Source organism: Populus trichocarpa, chromosome 10 (genome assembly GCF_000002775.5).
Source record: "Populus trichocarpa isolate Nisqually-1 chromosome 10, P.trichocarpa_v4.1, whole genome shotgun sequence".
In the NCBI taxonomy this organism is placed as follows: Eukaryota; Viridiplantae; Streptophyta; class Magnoliopsida; order Malpighiales; family Salicaceae; genus Populus; species Populus trichocarpa.
The window spans coordinates 12,381,799-12,400,162 of NC_037294.2; the positions used below are offsets into that span (position 1 = coordinate 12,381,799).

Here is an 18,364-nt window from a genome sequence, read left to right on the forward strand (position 1 = left end):
TTTTATTCTGTGGGTTAATAAAAACTAAATTTCTATTCAAATAATTTTTTAAATGCATATTTGATATATTCAAATAATTTTTCTAGTTTTAAAATTTGAACTCAAAAAATTAAAAAATCTCAAGTCTTTTTAACATAACCTAACCTTAAAAGAACTTTAGTAGCAAAGGGGTGGAGGGAGAGCTTGGGATGTTTGTGGGTGTGATTCCATTGATATTTAGAGTTTTTTTAAAAAAAATATATTAAAAAAAAATTTATTATTATTTTTTAAAATATATTTTTAATATTAGTATATTAAAAAATTTTAAAAATAATAAAAAAATTATTTTTATACAAAAAAATAAATGACCTTTCACATATCCCGGGCCGCACTCCTAAACAAGATCCTGTTAAAGTAAGGTTCTACTTGTCTTGTATAATTAAGATTGTGTTTGTTTTTTCATTTAAAAAATATTTTTAAAAGTTTTTGAATTTTTTTTTAGTGTTAATATTAAAAATAAATTTTAAACAATAAAAAATATTTTTTTAATATATTTTTTAAAAAAATATTTTAAAAAATAACTACTTAAAAATTCTAAAAACCACCGACTGCACATGAACGCGAATCCAGCACTGGTAGCAGCATCAATGTTTTCTGGAACAGTCCAATTCTTTATGTTGTTCTTCCGCATATTTTGGTTCCCAACTAGATGAGAGCGTGGTAGTGATAGATCAGAGGTTAATGAAAAATTAAAAGATACACAAAAAAAGAAGAAGCATTTGAATGAGTTAATGACTTGTGTTTTTTCACTGTAGCAAAGGTAGTATAAAAAAAAACAAAAAATAAGAGTGGGAATAAAATCAGGGATGTCTATCAAACAAAACCACTTAATATCTAGAGTATATTTAACATTACAATCCAATGTATTTTTTAAAAATATTTTTTATTTTAAAATAATTTTTTTATATCATAATATTAAAATTATTAAAAATACTTTATTCTTACTCTTGAATAGTGTTTCTCATTGTGATAATATTTGTTTTTTAGAGTATTTTTTATTTGAAAATACATTTAAATAATATTTTTTATTTTAAAAAAATTTATTTTTAATATCAACGTATTAAAACGATTAAAAAATACATAAAAAATTAATTTTAAATTAAAAAATTATTTTTCAAAAAAAAACACGCCAAAAAATACACCCTAGTACCATCGCAATTGTTTACAAAGCAACTGCAGCATTAGCCTCTGGCACTATTGTGTTCATCTTTCTTTCTTACATGGATGCTAGTTGCATGACCTTTGCTCGTATTGTGTGGCATTGATGGGAAAAATTGCAAAGCCGAGTTTCAGGCTCCGTGCCGCGCCACAAAGAGTCCAAAACCCATTCTTCCAATGCGTTTGTATAGGGATTCTATACCTCAGATGGCGTTGGCAGGGTTTCTTCCTTTCAGTTTGATTCTCAATGAGCTGTACTGCATATTTGCTAGTGCTTGGGGCTACAATATCTACTCCACATATGGCTTCCTGTTACTTCTCTCCACGCTTCTGCTGATGACGACTGCTTTGGTTACTGTGGCTTTGACCTACTTTCAGCTTGCTGCTGAAGACTATCGATGGTGGTGGAGTTACACCAGTTCTTTATGCTTTAAACATTTTAATTTGCATCGCATAAAAGAGGTCCAAAGGTTCTAGATTTCTATCTGTGGTTTCAATTTGGTTTTACTCCTACTACCTTTATCCCTTTCTCTGACGATGTGTTTCTGAATTACACAATGAATGCTTCTGCTGGTGAAGACAGCCCGCAGCTTCAACTTTTCAATTCATGAGTCTACTAGCATTAAGAATTGTACAGTAAATTTCTTTGTACCTAACTCTATGTCAGTGCAGGGTAACCAAGCCTAGCGTAACAGGATTATAATTTGCCTAAAGAATACATGTTTCAAGTTATTATTCAAGGTCCATTAGCTATTGCAAATCAGCTGTATCTGCAGTTACTGACCTCTTTACATATATGGATACACTTGGTTTAATATTGATTAGTCCTTATAGGCCATATCCTTCATGTTTCAAGATATCTGTACCTTTTTTTTTTCAAGTATTTCAATTGAAATTTTCCTCCTTAATTCCTATATAACACATGCACTTGTGAAACAACCACTGCCTTGAGCTGTTAAATATTTAATAAGAAGAAAAAAGGGGGATGGTAGTATTTAAACTCTATAAATATTTGGATAAACTTTGATGATATCAGAATTACTCGTTATAAAAACTTAAACTTATTCTACAACCATTTTAGAAAATTCCTCTATATTTTGCTCCTCTTTTTTGTCTGAAAAAATAATACAATAGTTTACTTGTTTTCTTGGATAATGAGACTAGACAGGAAACTGTTTTCTCGCCATCCGATCATTTTCCCTGGCTTATTTTTCCTATTCCACATCTCACTTCTGAAAATTACAGAAGCATGACTCAGATATAAATTTGGGACGTGGAGGTGGAGTGCAAAAGGAGGCGGGGAAAAGCAAAGGAACTTTTATTTTTATATTAAATTTCTAAGGCAGGACATTAATGTATCTATGGAGGATTTGCTCCGCTAGCTATGAAGCTCCCTTACCATATCCTAGTAAGGGCAGGATCTGATTTCATTTATTAAAGTGTAAAAGCAGCAGAATTTACCAGAATAAACGAGAATTTATTCTGTGCTAATTCTGAGAATTAATTTACCAGAATTTACATATATCCTAGTATGTGCAACAAAATGCATTTCCTAACACTGTACTAATTTCGTTTCTCGGGAAAATCAGAAATAATAATAATAGATTAATATCTAAAGTACCTTTTGGATACTGTGTTGTCCCTCCATGATATTTGCCTCTGTTTTTTTTGTGTCAAATCCTGGCTTTCAAAGCTCAATTGGGTGGTATATATCAAGTAGGCAGTCAGGATTCAGATTTCTGCCTTCATAATAAATTTAAATCATAAATCATAATATAGGAACATACCACTTAAAGTAAAGAAAGATGATCGCTACAACAAATGACAAAGGAGGAAGCTTCGCAGAAGGAAGAAAATCTCGTAACTTACACATTCAACATCTATCCAAGCCATCCACTTCAATGAAACATATGTTACCAATTTCAGCACAGTGCTCGTTAAGCATCATTTAATGCATATTGATTTTCAAAACTAATTACTCAATTATTTATCCATTGGTATTTTTGAAAATAAGAAGTATACATTTTCTTCTTCTTTCAAATGAAGTACGATAAATACATTGTTTTTTTTTTAATGAATCATTAATGTACTTTCTTTTCTTCTTATTCACTGAAGGTTGAAACACAACAGATAGCTCTCTCCTAGCCCTGAATTTTAACCGCAATTATAACCAGATTCGAATCCGAGATCATCAAGTAAAAATATTAATTTAATTAGTAGTTGAACCGTCCTATTAGGAACAATGATTAATACTGTTTATCAACAAGAACCTAGTCCAACGAAGCTTGCACGCCAAGGGAGTAATCTTCCAGTGTTTGAAAACGACCTTTGAAATTCTCTTGTTTTCTATGCCAACTTTTTTACATTTTCTCACGAGAGAGATAGAGATCGGAGAGGGAGAGGGAGAGGCAGTCAAGGAGACGTGGGCTTGGAGGGCATGGCCAATCATTTGGATTCTGTAAAAATCTCGTTAGTGGGAAGTGATATAAAGTGGGTGTTGCCCGGCGTGCCATGGACGACATTTTGGTCTTCTTTCAATTCCTTCTTTTTATCCATTTCAGTTTCTAAATTTATTTTTACATCAAAAGTCACACACCCTCTATTTTTTGGCTTGTTTTGATGGTATATTTCTCCCCATCTTCTCCCCTAATTCAGGGAAACGAAATCTACAACGTAATTACTTTAATCGTAGTTCTAATTTTGCCTTTGAATTATTGTAAAAGCGCACACACATCTATTTTATGTACAAATTTGAAAAATAAATTAAAAAACTATTTATTATAACCATTCTTGATCAAGTCAATTTTAAGGGGTGTTTGGCTGTTTTGCTAAATTTTGGGTTTTGTTATTTAAAATTAATTTTTTATGTTTTTAAATCGTTTTAATATGTTGATATTAAAATTAATTTTTTAAAAATAAAAAAATATTATTTTAATACATTTCTGAATGAAAAACATTTTAAAAAACCCTCACAATCCTCATGGCAGCACCGGAATTAAAAAAAAAAACTAAAAGCTTTAGGGAAAAAAACAAATTTCTAAAACTTATAAAAAAATTTGATATATAAATACACACACGTTTATGTAAATCATGATAATTTAAGAGTTTTTCATGATTCGTACATTATGCGTATGAGCATTAATGTGATAATTATTTTCAAATTCTTTTTATTAAATACCTAAACTCAAACACCACCAGTCGTTCCTCAAATAACTGGAAATTGAGACAGACTACTTGCCTCGGTGCATGGTCTACTCAAGAGCATGCCTAAACTCAATGATAAGAATCATTTTACCTGTGAGGGTTAACAGTAAATTAACTATAGGTCGATTAGACGGTCCAACTTCGAAGATTAACCCCATGCGTGCGCCCTTGACAAAAGGAATCACCTTTTCTTTCATTTCGAAAAAGCAAGCAAGGCAGCACGCATGATAATTAGCCTATCCATATATATATGGATAGACTAATTATGTGTATATATATGATAATTATACTCTTATCAATATGTATAATTAAGTACTGCTGAAATAATAAATTGGTTTCATAACTCATGAAGTTCCCTTTTTGTGAGGCCGCAATGTTAGCTTTGCATCTCAGTAAACATATGTGTAAAAATGTGCAAATCAGAGACAGTTTGAGGAGGGAAAAAAGAAAAAAAACTTGAATAAAATCCGAGAATTAGAGGCCTGCTGCAGAGTGAGAGGATCGAGGTTACTGATATATCTAAACGAAGAACTTTAGCTAGTAATTATCAGTATAATTATTCTTACTTCATGATTTTATTGACTTGGGAAAGAGGATAACAAATGTGACAAGTTCGGAAATATCCCATTGAATAGGAGCGGTCAAAAGTATATCCTCGTTCGAGGGCAATTCAGTTCTCTGATATAACTTTTTTGAAGACTTGAGCTGACAGCAATATTTCTCTTACTGGCCCCATCATCACAGTAATTATTAAAATGATCATTTGATCTAGCTTACTAATAACAAGTTTTAAGCAGCTTTCCTAGCTGTCAAACTGTAATCTACCATTGTCATAATATGAGATCTCTGCTCTAATTCTAATGGAGTTCCCGGAACCTCACCGTGCTCCCATCCTTTTCTTTTCTTCTTTATTTTTTTCCTTGCTATTGATATGGGGTAGTCTGTGAGGGCCGGCGGCGTCTTTCGCCTTAAGAAAATTGCAATTGAGAAAGATGTATTGTATTGACATGAGTGGTTTTCTAATATTTGTATATTCAGACAAATGTTTTTTCTAAACCTGGAATTGTCTTGATTAAAACATGGTTTCAGTTGCGGTTAAAATGTAATAAACTGTTACAGATATTATGTAATGATCGATCATGGCTATGTCCCATGCTTATTTAGATTCAAATGCGTATAAATGTACAAAAAAGTAAATCAAATAATTAATGTACTAACGTTATTATTTATGTAGACTAACTAATCTAAAGTTCTTAATTATAAATACATAACACAAACTAAGAAAATTGACAATAATTTGCCAACATCTTTCTAAAAATAATTTCCCTAAATCCAAGGATAGTCACGCGACTACTAATTTCTTTAATATTTTGTTATTAATCGCTTTCATATATACAATAATAATCATAAGTATATGTTAGAGATTAATTTATATAAATTATATCTTAGTATTTCATCTAATAGCTTAAAGTTATTGGGTTGAATTGATTCTTTAATATGATATTTGATCCTTATTTGATCAAATGATCACGAGTTCAAATATAATCATTTTTATTAAAAAAAATTAATTAAACATCATGTAGTATGGATATATGCAAATTTCAAGTCTAAATTTTTTCACTTAAAGGTATGTATTAAAGAATAATATAAAATTATATATTGAAACTTCACCTAATAATTTACACTTTTAGATAAGATGATATTTTAATATGATATTAAAATTTTAATAACTAAATAATTACAAGTTCAAATATCTTACGTGCCCATCTACATTATGTTTTTGCTGATGCTTTGCATGTATAAACTGCGTACCATTTAATGCTATTTTCCTCATCATTATTTGTATGTTGTTTAAAAAGGTTCATAAATTGTTCCTCTGGTTTTACAAGGCAATGGCTTTCACTTAACGAATTCAAATACCTTTTGCATGGACAAATTTGGAATAACTCGGGTTTTTAAATTTTTTGGGAAAAAAATTTGTTGTTTTCTTTACTTTTCTCAAAAATACAGTGATGGCTCTTGTTTTCGTAGCATGTTTTTTTCCAAACCCCTCTGCAAAGAAACAACCGACCTGAAAGAGGGTCAGAACCCAGCATCGGAAGCACATTCACATGCCGTGCCGGGTGCTCAAAAAATTGAATATCTTCAAAATTTATATTCAGTAGTTTTTTAAATCTTTTAAAGATAAAAGAAACTTGCTGAAAATATTTCTGTACATTTTATAGCTTTTCTTCTCCATGTTGTTTTTTGTTTTTTGAAAAACAAGAAAATACTCTGCAATTCATGAGTAAACAATGGAATCAATCATACTTACAAGTAGTGGCTTTACAAAAAATTTGCACGCTACTGAAATTAAAAAAAAAATTAAAGGAACATAAAATAGAAGATCATCCGATATTGGGAATATATTCAAATGCAAGAAAGCAAAAGTGGGCCCAAAACAGCCATAAAGCTGAAGTTTTAACGTTAAGATAAGAGAATTTGAGGACAGCAGAGGGTTCGAGGGGACGAACAGTGAGCAAGAAAGAGGGTCAGCCCAGCTTGAGCATCGAAAGGGTAGGGAAAAGAAGATAACCAAATGGAGCCATCATCACCTCCCATGGCGGTATGCCATTTAATCCACCATGCCTCATTGATGCTGCTCCTTTTGTGGGCCTATCTCTTTCCCTTTAATTTCCTTTTTATTCTCTCCCACAGATGTATTTTAATTTTCGGTGAGTGACATCGCATTCACAAACAGATGCATCTCAAAACTGTATCATTGATTCCTTCCCCATATTTCAGCATTTGGGACCCCCAATATAACACGATCTCTCCTTTATAAATTCTGCCATTGACTTTAACTTGCATAATTATCTTCATTCATCTTGTGTGTGTGTGTGTAGCTGATATAATCCCAAAGAGATTTTCAAGGAGGAGCCGTATTCTATGAAAAAAGGAAGCTGTAGCACGTATTGATCAGTGGGGAGGAGAACCATACAACTTCAGATTTTACCACCGTTTTGGGTTCACAGGTTGACATTGCAGAGAAAACAGAGCACCCTGGCACGCTACCTTCTGTCTTGCAGCGATAAAATACTCCTTTTATTTGACAATTAATCGGTTTATTTCTGGTCGTTTCTTAAAAATAATATTTCAAAAAATATTTAAAATTATATATAAATGTGTTAAATAGAATAGTGAATTAAATCTCATAAAATTAATTATATTTTTTTAATAAGATTACTAACAATGTTTATTTATATTTCTGTTCATATCCATAAAATTGTTGTTAGTAATTGCTTGAAAGTTATTAACATTTTAAGAATTATGCATTCATATTTTTTTTTCTGGAATAATAAAAAATATTTTAAAAAAGCTGGTTGGAGCTGAAAAAAATTATTTATGTAGAAGTCAAGTTGGTTTTCCTTTGTTTTAAGAAAAATAAATTCTTAGCGTAATAAGGGTTTGAGACTCTGGCTTAAGTTGTGCCGTGCAATCGTTGAAGACTAAATATTTATAAAATAACATACATGAATTGTTAGCATGTAATATAACATTAGATTTTAAATATTTCCCATATACAAATTTGAAATTGTTTTTTTTTTTTAATGGTTGGAGTATTTTTAAACCATTTTTTTATATTAAAACTATAGTTTTCAGATCAAATTTTAAGTATGACATTTAAATTAAAGTTAGTATATTCATAAAAAAAAATTATTTCTCCAAATCAAATCCTAGATAATAACATTTTTACCACCTAAACTAAGCATGCAACGATAAATCTTACGACAAATAATTCACAAGCGAAGGGAAAAAATGAATTTTATTTCGAGTAGTAATCCGTACTCCTTACTTTTCACAAGCGAAGGGAAAAAAAAAGCAGCTTAAAATTAAAATGCTAGAAAAAAAATCATTTTATATATGATAAACAATCATGTGGAACCTGAAACCTTGCTATCTTCATAAAGGCATTTAACCTTAAACACTTAGATCCTGTATGTTTTTCAGTGAAAAATTGTTTTTGAAATAATTAATTTTTTTTGTTTTAAATTAATATATATTTTTTAATATTTTGATGTATTTTGATATTCTATATTAAAAATAAAATTTTAATATATTTTAAAATAAAAATATTTTAAAAAACAAAAAGGTTCTCCCACGCCTCCCTGGCAGACATTGATCTCGGATCGAACACAATCCAATTTTTTTCTCTTTCGTCCCCCTCTCAACAAAAAGCCGCCGATCTTAGATTTACCTTGTCTGCGGTCCCCACCGGTTTTGACCAAAAATCAAATCATCTCTCCTACCATAGTCTCTCAATCTCTATCGATGAGTTTCTTCTAGTGCTCAGCTGTAGCACAAGCATGCTCGCCAAAATTCATCCTCTATTTTCATGATTTTTTATTTAAATTAATTTGTACGAAGTACGTTTAAGAATATAAATTATACATATTATAAGAAGTTATTTTTCATCTCATAATAAATCAAGAATAGAATATACACTACGCCCTTTTTGACGAGAAGGCAATCCAGTCAACCCAGTGAGGCTTTCCTTTTTCTTTTTCCCTCCCCACGTTCCCTCCCTTTTCATTTTATAAAAGAAAAAAACCCATAATAGAAAGCAACTCCTTTCCTGAAGCTTTCCCCCTCTTCGCGACAACAACAACGATCCCTCATCATATTCACCACTTTCTTTCCCATCTCTCTCTCTTTTTATATACACTACACAACACTACTACGGCTCTCAACTCTTCTTTCTGCAAATCCTGTTTCTCCAATGGAGAGCAACCCGGTTCAGCTTTTCCATCATCTTGCACTTGCGCTTCTTCTCTTCATGTTTTCTGTTTCGGTTTCTGTGACCGAGCAAGGTCTCGTTCCATCGATAAGGACGGATGCTGCAGCCCTTCTTTCATTCAAGAAGATGATTCAAAATGACCCACAAGGAGTTTTATCAGGATGGCAGATTAATCGAAGTCCATGCGTCTGGTATGGTGTTTCTTGCACTCTTGGAAGAGTCACTCATCTTGATCTTACTGGATGTTCTCTTGCTGGCATTATCTCTTTCGATCCTTTATCTTCTCTTGATATGTTATCTGCTTTGAATTTGTCTTTGAATTTGTTTACTGTAAGTTCCACTTCTTTGCTTCACCTCCCATATGCACTCCAGCAGCTTCAATTATGTTATACCGGACTTGAAGGTCCGGTTCCTGAGAATTTCTTCTCCAAGAACCCGAATCTTGTTTACGCAAACCTTTCTCATAATAATTTATCAGAGTTGTTACCAGATGATCTCTTATTGAACTCCGATAAAGTTCAGACACTTGACCTTTCTTATAACAACTTTACAGGGTCCTTTTCAGGTTTAAAAATCGAGAATTCCTGCAACTCCTTGTCGCAGCTTGATCTATCTGGAAACCATTTAATGGATTCCATTCCTCCTACCCTTTCAAATTGTACAAATCTAAAAAATTTGAATCTTTCATTCAATATGCTCACAGGAGAGATCCCAAGGTCTTTTGGTAAACTAAGTAGTTTACAGAGATTGGATCTCTCTCACAATCATATCACTGGTTGGATTCCTTCTGAGTTGGGAAATGCATGTAATTCACTTCTAGAACTCAAGATTTCCTATAACAACATTTCAGGCCCGGTTCCTGTCTCCTTGTCCCCTTGTTCTTTGCTTCAAACTCTTGATTTGTCTAACAACAATATATCAGGGCCCTTTCCAGATTCTATCCTTCAAAATCTTGCTTCATTGGAGAGATTGTTGCTAAGTTACAACCTAATATCTGGATCATTTCCAGCTTCCATTTCATACTGCAAGAGTTTAAAAATTGTGGATCTTAGTTCCAATAGATTTTCTGGTACCATCCCACCAGATATATGCCCAGGTGCAGCCTCTCTTGAGGAGCTGAGATTGCCAGATAATCTCATTATCGGAGAAATCCCAGCACAGCTATCACAATGTTCCAAGCTGAAGACACTTGATTTCAGCATTAACTTCCTCAATGGTTCGATCCCTGCTGAGCTTGGAAAGCTTGAGAACCTGGAGCAGCTAATAGCATGGTATAATAGCTTGGAAGGGAAGATTCCACCGGAATTGGGGAAATGCAGAAACCTGAAGGATCTTATTCTCAATAATAACAACCTAAGCGGCATAATCCCAGTTGAATTATTCCGTTGCACTAATCTTGAATGGATCTCTCTCACAAGCAATCAATTCACAGGTGAAATCCCACGGGAATTCGGCCTTCTGTCAAGGTTAGCAGTCTTGCAGCTTGCGAACAATAGTTTGAGTGGAGAGATACCGACAGAGCTAGGAAATTGCAGCAGCTTGGTTTGGTTAGACTTGAACAGCAACAAGCTCACTGGTGAAATCCCACCTCGACTTGGCCGGCAGCTGGGGGCAAAAGCATTGAGTGGAATTTTGTCCGGAAACACTTTGGTGTTTGTTCGGAACGTGGGAAATTCATGCAAAGGAGTTGGAGGTTTGCTGGAATTTGCTGGTATCAAAGCCGAAAGACTTTTGCAGGTCCCAACCTTTAAGACTTGTGATTTCACAATAATGTATTCCGGAGCAGTCTTGAGCCGTTTTACACAATACCAAACACTGGAGTATCTGGATCTGTCTTACAATGAGCTCCGAGGGAAAATTCCAGACGAAATTGGGGATATGATGGCCCTCCAAGTTCTTGAATTATCTCATAACCAGCTATCTGGAGAGATTCCAGCATCACTTGGCCAGCTCAAGAATTTGGGTGTGTTCGATGCATCACATAATAGATTGCAGGGTCAAATCCCAGACTCATTCTCAAATCTGTCTTTCCTGGTGCAAATTGATCTGTCAAGTAATGAATTAACAGGGGAAATCCCACAGAGGGGGCAGCTCAGTACACTTCCAGCAACCCAGTACGCAAACAATCCAGGACTTTGTGGGGTTCCATTGACCCCATGTGGGAGCGGAAATAGTCATACAGCATCTAATCCACCCTCAGATGGTGGCAGAGGAGGTAGAAAGACTGCAGCTGCATCTTGGGCTAATAGCATTGTCTTAGGGATCCTTATTTCCATTGCTTCCTTGTGCATTTTGATTGTGTGGGCAATAGCAGTGCGTGTGAGGCATAAGGAAGCAGAGGAAGTCAAGATGCTTAAGAGTTTGCAAGCATCCTATGCTGCCACAACATGGAAGATTGACAAAGAGAAAGAGCCGTTAAGCATCAATGTAGCCACATTTCAGAGGCATCTGAGGAAGCTAAAGTTTTCCCAGCTCATTGAGGCCACCAACGGCTTCTCTGCAGCAAGCCTTATCGGGTGTGGTGGGTTTGGAGAAGTGTTTAAGGCCACATTGAAGGATGGTTCTAGTGTTGCAATCAAGAAGCTGATAAGATTAAGCTGCCAAGGTGATCGAGAGTTCATGGCCGAAATGGAAACTCTAGGGAAGATAAAGCATAGGAACCTTGTCCCTCTGCTGGGATATTGCAAAATTGGTGAGGAGAGACTACTTGTGTATGAATTCATGGAGTTTGGAAGTCTCGATGAAATGCTTCACGGAAGAGGAAGAGCACGAGACAGACGGATTCTAACTTGGGATGAAAGGAAGAAGATTGCGAGGGGTGCAGCCAAGGGACTTTGTTTCCTACATCACAATTGCATCCCACACATTATTCACCGAGACATGAAGTCAAGCAATGTACTATTGGACAACGAAATGGAAGCTAGAGTTTCAGATTTTGGAATGGCAAGGCTTATAAGTGCACTTGACACTCATCTAAGTGTAAGCACACTCGCAGGAACGCCGGGGTATGTGCCGCCGGAGTACTACCAAAGCTTTCGGTGCACTGCAAAAGGAGATGTCTATTCTTTTGGTGTTGTTCTACTGGAACTCCTAACAGGTAAACGTCCCACCGATAAAGATGATTTTGGAGACACTAACTTGGTGGGTTGGGTGAAAATGAAGGTAAGAGAAGGGAAACAAATGGAAGTGATAGACCCAGAATTGCTATCTGTGACTAAAGGAACTGATGAAGCTGAGGCAGAAGAAGTTAAAGAAATGACAAGGTATTTGGAAATATCATTGCAGTGTGTTGATGATTTCCCTTCCAAGAGGGCTAGCATGTTGCAAGTGGTGGCCATGTTGAGAGAGCTGATGCCTGGATCAGCCAGTGGAAGCAGCAATAGTGGTTGAACAAAACGTATTGTTTGTGGATCGTATAGTGTAAGAAGTTAAGGTTCTCAATATCTTATGCCAAGGTTTTAAGAATTTTCTTGTATCTGATTTGCAAATGTTTTAATTTTGATTTGTTGATTAGTGCCTAACAGAAATTATGATAAAAAATATGGTTTCTTCCTCATGAAATGCAATACTTTGTAGAGAGCCTCATATCCTGGGATCTGCAAATCAAGCTTCATAATCCTTTTTGCATCCATCTGTTTACCTTCCTTGTTCCCAGTTCTCAAGATCAATGACCAAAAATATGGCATTCCCACCCTATACTCGTGGAATTGCACTCTTCCAACAAGAGAAAGGAGGGAAACGAATCCGGACTTGCTTGAAAGCCAGCCACCATAAGAACTTAATTTCAACGTAATTTCTCTGACAACAACTTAAAGATTAACTTGGTACTTGTGTTATATATATATACGGGAGAATAGATTATCAAAGAATTGAATTAATAGGAGAAGCGAGATTTACGTTCTTGAACTTATTGTATTGAATACATATAGATAAATCACACGTTATGGAAGTGAGATTTTTCAAACAGTGTGTTAACTTGCCCAGCCTTCCAATGCCTTGCCAACAACAGCCCTAGTGATGAGAGTGTTTACGTTGATTTTGCTTCTAACATCTCTCATTGTTCTCGCAACGGACACTGCTACAGTTAAAAACCTGGCATCTCGGGAAGTCACTCTTCGCTCGCTTCAAGCATATCTATGTCTACCGGTAGTGGAGAATTACCTCTGTATATCCTCTAATAACTTCTCTTGCAATTGGGTTTTAAGTATTTGATCGTATGGATATTACCTCTGTAGCTCTCTGCAAATGTGATTGGATTCGCTTACACATTCTTGCAGTCACCTTTTGCAATCCACCATGTAAGCTTAGGGAAACGCGTGATTAACCATGTTAGCCTGCTTTTTTATCTAGTTGTTTCAGTATATTAAAATTATCTAAAAATAAAAAAAATTAATTTAAAATAAAAAAAATTAATTTCTTTTAAAAATACTTTTAAAACACACAATAAACATACTTCGACTTCTTTGGCGACAAGGTTTCTGCTTATTTGTTTACATGCTTCTGCTAGTGCTTGCATAAATTTAGAGAGATAGAAAGCAAATAATAGAACGAATTGTTAAATCGATGAACCACTTCGGATGGAGTGATTGTCTTACCCAGATGGACTAAAAACAAATTAATGAGTGTGAGCAAAAAATTATTACATGAACTAAATTTTATTAACTTAGATCAAAACTGTATAACTAATTGATGTAATGGATCTCCATATTTTTTTTAAGGATTTTTGTAATATAATTGTTTAAATCTCATATAGAGTCATCTCATATTTCATAGAGCATGATAGTTATGTTACCTTAACTGAATGACTCAGATTTAATTAGAAGAATTTTTAAAGTTACAAACCGTATAAAAAAAATATTTGGAAAATTATAATGTTTTCAGTACGTATCCTTGAAGACTTTTGCCGCAAACACCAAACAGCACTTAAGGCGAGGCACAACGGGAAAGGAAATTAACTGATGGATGAGCGCGGGAAAAAAAAGAGAGCAGGCAAAACAGTACTTAAGGCCAGTCTTTTTTTTCTTTTTAGAAGAGGAAGGCTGTCTTGAAAAGTTGTCATTATTTTATTGTTTAGAATTTTCAATGAGAGGTTCTTTGGATTTTTACGATGTAACGTAACTTTTCTTTTATTGTTAAATTTTTATTTCATCCTCTTCATAATTTAAATAAGATATTTTTATAATAAAATCTAAAAAATTTAGTCTAGGAATAAGATTTCTGAGTTGAATAAATGATTAATCAATCGGTCCTAACAATTTCATTCATTCTCCTTGATCAAGGTGGATGATAGCTTATACTTTGTTTTTGATTGACCAAAATGTCTTGTAATTAGTACCTGCAAAAGATCTTATTTGGTGGATGTGAAGACTCTCAAATGTTTAAGTATCTTTTTTAGAGAGAGAAAATATAATAATATACTAGAGAGAGATGCTCTCAAACATGTATGTAGTAGAGAATGAAAACTATGAACTTATGTATTTGATAGATATGTTGTCTTACCTTTTTGTTAGGCAACACTAAAAAGATATTGCGCATATTTTGTACATGTTCTTTTAGGTCGGCCAAGACATCATAGCTGTCCAAATTTATTTCCATGAAAATGTAGTTTTTAGGAAGTCGAGTATTCAATATGAGTTTGGAAAAGGGAGAAATTATCCACTGATGAGGACATAAACATTCTTCTTGGTATGCTCATGCATAGACTGTCTCTTAACTCTTTGTCTATTGGGCTGTTGAGAGTCTGGATAGTTTGGCATGGAAGTACATTCAGAGTATTTGTTCTATGCACGGGTTTGGCAATTGTGCTAGTGATCCCTTGAGTAACTTATAGAAATGTCATTATAACTAGTCTCCTCTAGATAATATAATCATCTTTGAGCTCCTAGTGTAGTTGGTGGTCGTGGCGCTAATACATTGTGAGTTGTTGAGGGTGTTAAGACTTGTTGATATGACAATGTTTGATTTTGCCCTCGAGATGCCAACACAGCTTGGGTAAGGAGTTGCATATGACTAGTAAGTTATTTGAGCTCTTGTTAGGTAGGAGTATCCAAGGTAACGATTAGACTTATCCCAAGTCCTAGCATAGGTGAGCATTGGTTGTGTAACATGGAAAGACCTATAAATATCAAAAGCAAACTTTAGAAAGAAATCAATGGTTTTTTTATTAGTTTTCCACAAACAATGCCACTAATGATGTCCCTGGGAGGTCCGCATGATTGGGTCCTTGATTTTTTTATTTGCAACTGGGGTAAACGACATGTCACCCGCCCCAAACTTCTTTGAAAAAAATCAGAAGACGCACTTTAGGGACCAAATAAAACACGTCAAATTAACAATGGAATTTGTTGTTTTTTTATTTAATTCTATTTTTAAATATAATCTTAAATTCTATTTCACAAAATCAACCTTGAATTGAAGATTAAGATGTTCTTTGTCATTTCACATATATGGGAACATGAAAAAACACTCAACATATAAAACCTTATTAATATAACTTGGAAGGGTTAAGTTGCAAAAAAATCAAGCTCAATGATAAAAAAAATAAAAATACAATGTTCATATTAATAGTGCAATGGAAAATTGAAAAAAAAATAATAATAAAAAAAGAAATTGCATTCTTCATGTGAATAGATCAAGAAAAAAAAGGTAAAACACAAAAAAAAATAGAACATTGATGTGAACAATGAAAAAAAAACAGAGAGAAAAAATTACAAGAAAAAAAGGAAAAAAAAATCCACTATTCTTGTGAAAATTGCCAACAAATTTGTACTGGTGATGTGAATAGTGAAGAAAGAGAGAGAGAAGAAAAACCAAGGATATAGATTGTTCATGTGAATAGTAAAAAAAATCATTATTCATGTGAACAGCACTAACTTAAATTGCATTGATCATGTAAATAGTGAAAATAAAAGAAAAAATTAGAGAATTGTAGTAGTAACATGAAAAATATCATGAATAATATAAATCATGGAAAAAAAAAGTTTGTTCACGTTAATAGCAACATATCACCATAAAAAAAATTGATTTACACCGATAAAAAATCTGTCGACAAATAATAACGTGTCATCTTAACAATGAAATCACTGATATAATATTTTTTTTATTTTATTGATAATTATATTAGTAACTAACAACAAAAAAAATACCTATAAAAATTATTTTATAGGTTATTATGTTGGAGATTTTTGACAAAAATATTTTGTAGCTATTATCATTAGAAAATACTAATGAAAAATATCTTGTTGGTGTTTCTTTTGCTATTTAACAATTTTCTATAAGTGGAAAATATAAAAATAGATTATGTTCACATCAATAGTGAAATAAAAAAGGAAAAAAATTGAACAACACCCTAGTCTTTTTGGTTTGCAAAAAAAAAAAGAAAAAAAAAAAGAAATGGATTGTTGATGTGAATAGTGCAAATAAAAATTGCACTGATAATGTGAATAGTGGGAAAAAATTGTAACATCCACATGTATAGTAAAAATAGTGCAAAATAACAAAAGAACAGCAAAGAATATAGACTGTTCATGAAGACAAAAAAGTGGAAAAAAATTCATTGTGAATAATGCCAAGAAAAATTGAAAAATAAAGCTCTATTCCCATGAACAATGCCATGAGTAGTAAGAACAGTGAAAAAATCCAAAAAAATATACTGTTTACGTGGATGGAGGAAGAAAAAGGAGAAAAAGAAAACCAAAAAAATTGATAGAAAGAAGAAGAAAAATTTACTGTTAAAAGGGAAAGGAAAGAGAAATAAAAAAAAAAAACATCCAGTTTTATTAATAGTAATAGTAAAAATAATAAAAAGAAGAAATAGCTGTAAAAAAGCGAAGCCCTAAAACTGAATGAAAATAACGGAAGTGCCACCGATCGTTATCGAGTGGACAGAACATGGAAGGAAGGTGCATTAAAAGGTTGGGAAAGAGGAGCAAGTGGTCCCACTAAAGGAAGAAAAAAGAAAGGAAAGCAATGGAAACCCTTTGGCCTTTTGGTGCATCTCTTTGCCTCTGCATTTCGCTTTTGTTTTGGCTTAAACTATGAATTAAGAAAATCAGCTGCTGCCATTATTATTTATTATTAACCACTACAAATCAGGTCTTATAACTGGGAGTCATGCATTGGCCTCTGTATTAAATGCAAAAGGTGTTGTGCCCTCTCTCTTGTGCTGTATAATTCTGCAACCCCTCCTGATTCTCAAAGGATGTGTGTGTTTTAGAGAGAGGGAGAGAAACATAAATATATTCAAGTTTGTGTGTTGTTTACGTTGAGAGGGACGAGTGCCTGTCTATAACCATCTCAGCTGTGGCGCTGAAAAACATGGTGTTTTTATAAGCATTTAAAGGAGACACAAATGCAATGAAAATGACATTCCCTTTCCTTCTCGCTCTTTAAAGACTCTTCCTTTCTTTTGTCTCTCTCATTCTCTCTTATACTAACATTGAATTTGGGTTAAAAAATGGGTCCTTTGAAAGGTTCTTCCTATTTTATACTAGCTATGGTCCCAAGAAATCTAATCGCTTAAGCTTAGAGGCATACTGCCAGTAATCCTTATGTCATGCATAATTACATACTAAGAAAGGGTCGCGCAGACAGTTCACAATGCATGCTTTAGTTTACCAACCTTTAAAGCTGTGCATGAATCGTAGATCCATGAATGTAATTTTTAAGTCGGCTCCCTCCATCTCCCATTATGACACCTTTTGTTGACACAATTCTATTCTTTATATATTAATCCAAAACGTAATTAAATGCATATTCAAACCAACGGTCACATGCCAATTGACAAACTACTTAATTATTAGCTAGGCAAAAAAGGATACTCAAGGAGGTGTTTTTTGCATAGAAGCTATCATATTATTCATGATCATGTCTCCGGAGAGAATTCTCCATCTTTATTAGTAATAAGCATGGAATTAGGAGAGTATATATGTACATTAAAAAAAAAAACAAAGATTTGAAGCATTTCGGTCTTATAATTAAGAAACTACAAATTTATCAAGTGAGGTATTCACGAGACATCCTGTCGTCTTACGATGGTATGAATGAGTTCTGTGGTCTCTGTAACTGTAAGAATCAGTTTTTTCCTTGGAATCTCCTTGTAAATATTGCACTGCATATATATGGGTCATTATGTACGGAACCTCATAAGTCTTGCTCAGGAAAAAAAAACAAACTGAAACCTCATAT

At 33.5% G+C, this 18,364-nt stretch overlaps 1 protein-coding gene across 1 annotated transcript; it reads left to right on the top strand.

Moving 5' to 3' along the window:
* Window positions 1–9,003: 9,003 nt before the first annotated feature.
* LOC7462644 (serine/threonine-protein kinase BRI1-like 2) lies at window positions 9,004–12,739 on the top strand. The gene has a single exon (XM_002314718.4). The coding sequence runs from the start codon at window positions 9,161–9,163 to the stop codon at window positions 12,566–12,568; it is 3,408 nt and encodes a 1,135-aa protein (XP_002314754.1). The 5' UTR covers window positions 9,004–9,160; the 3' UTR covers window positions 12,569–12,739.
* The last annotated feature ends 5,625 nt before the right edge of the window (window positions 12,740–18,364 follow it).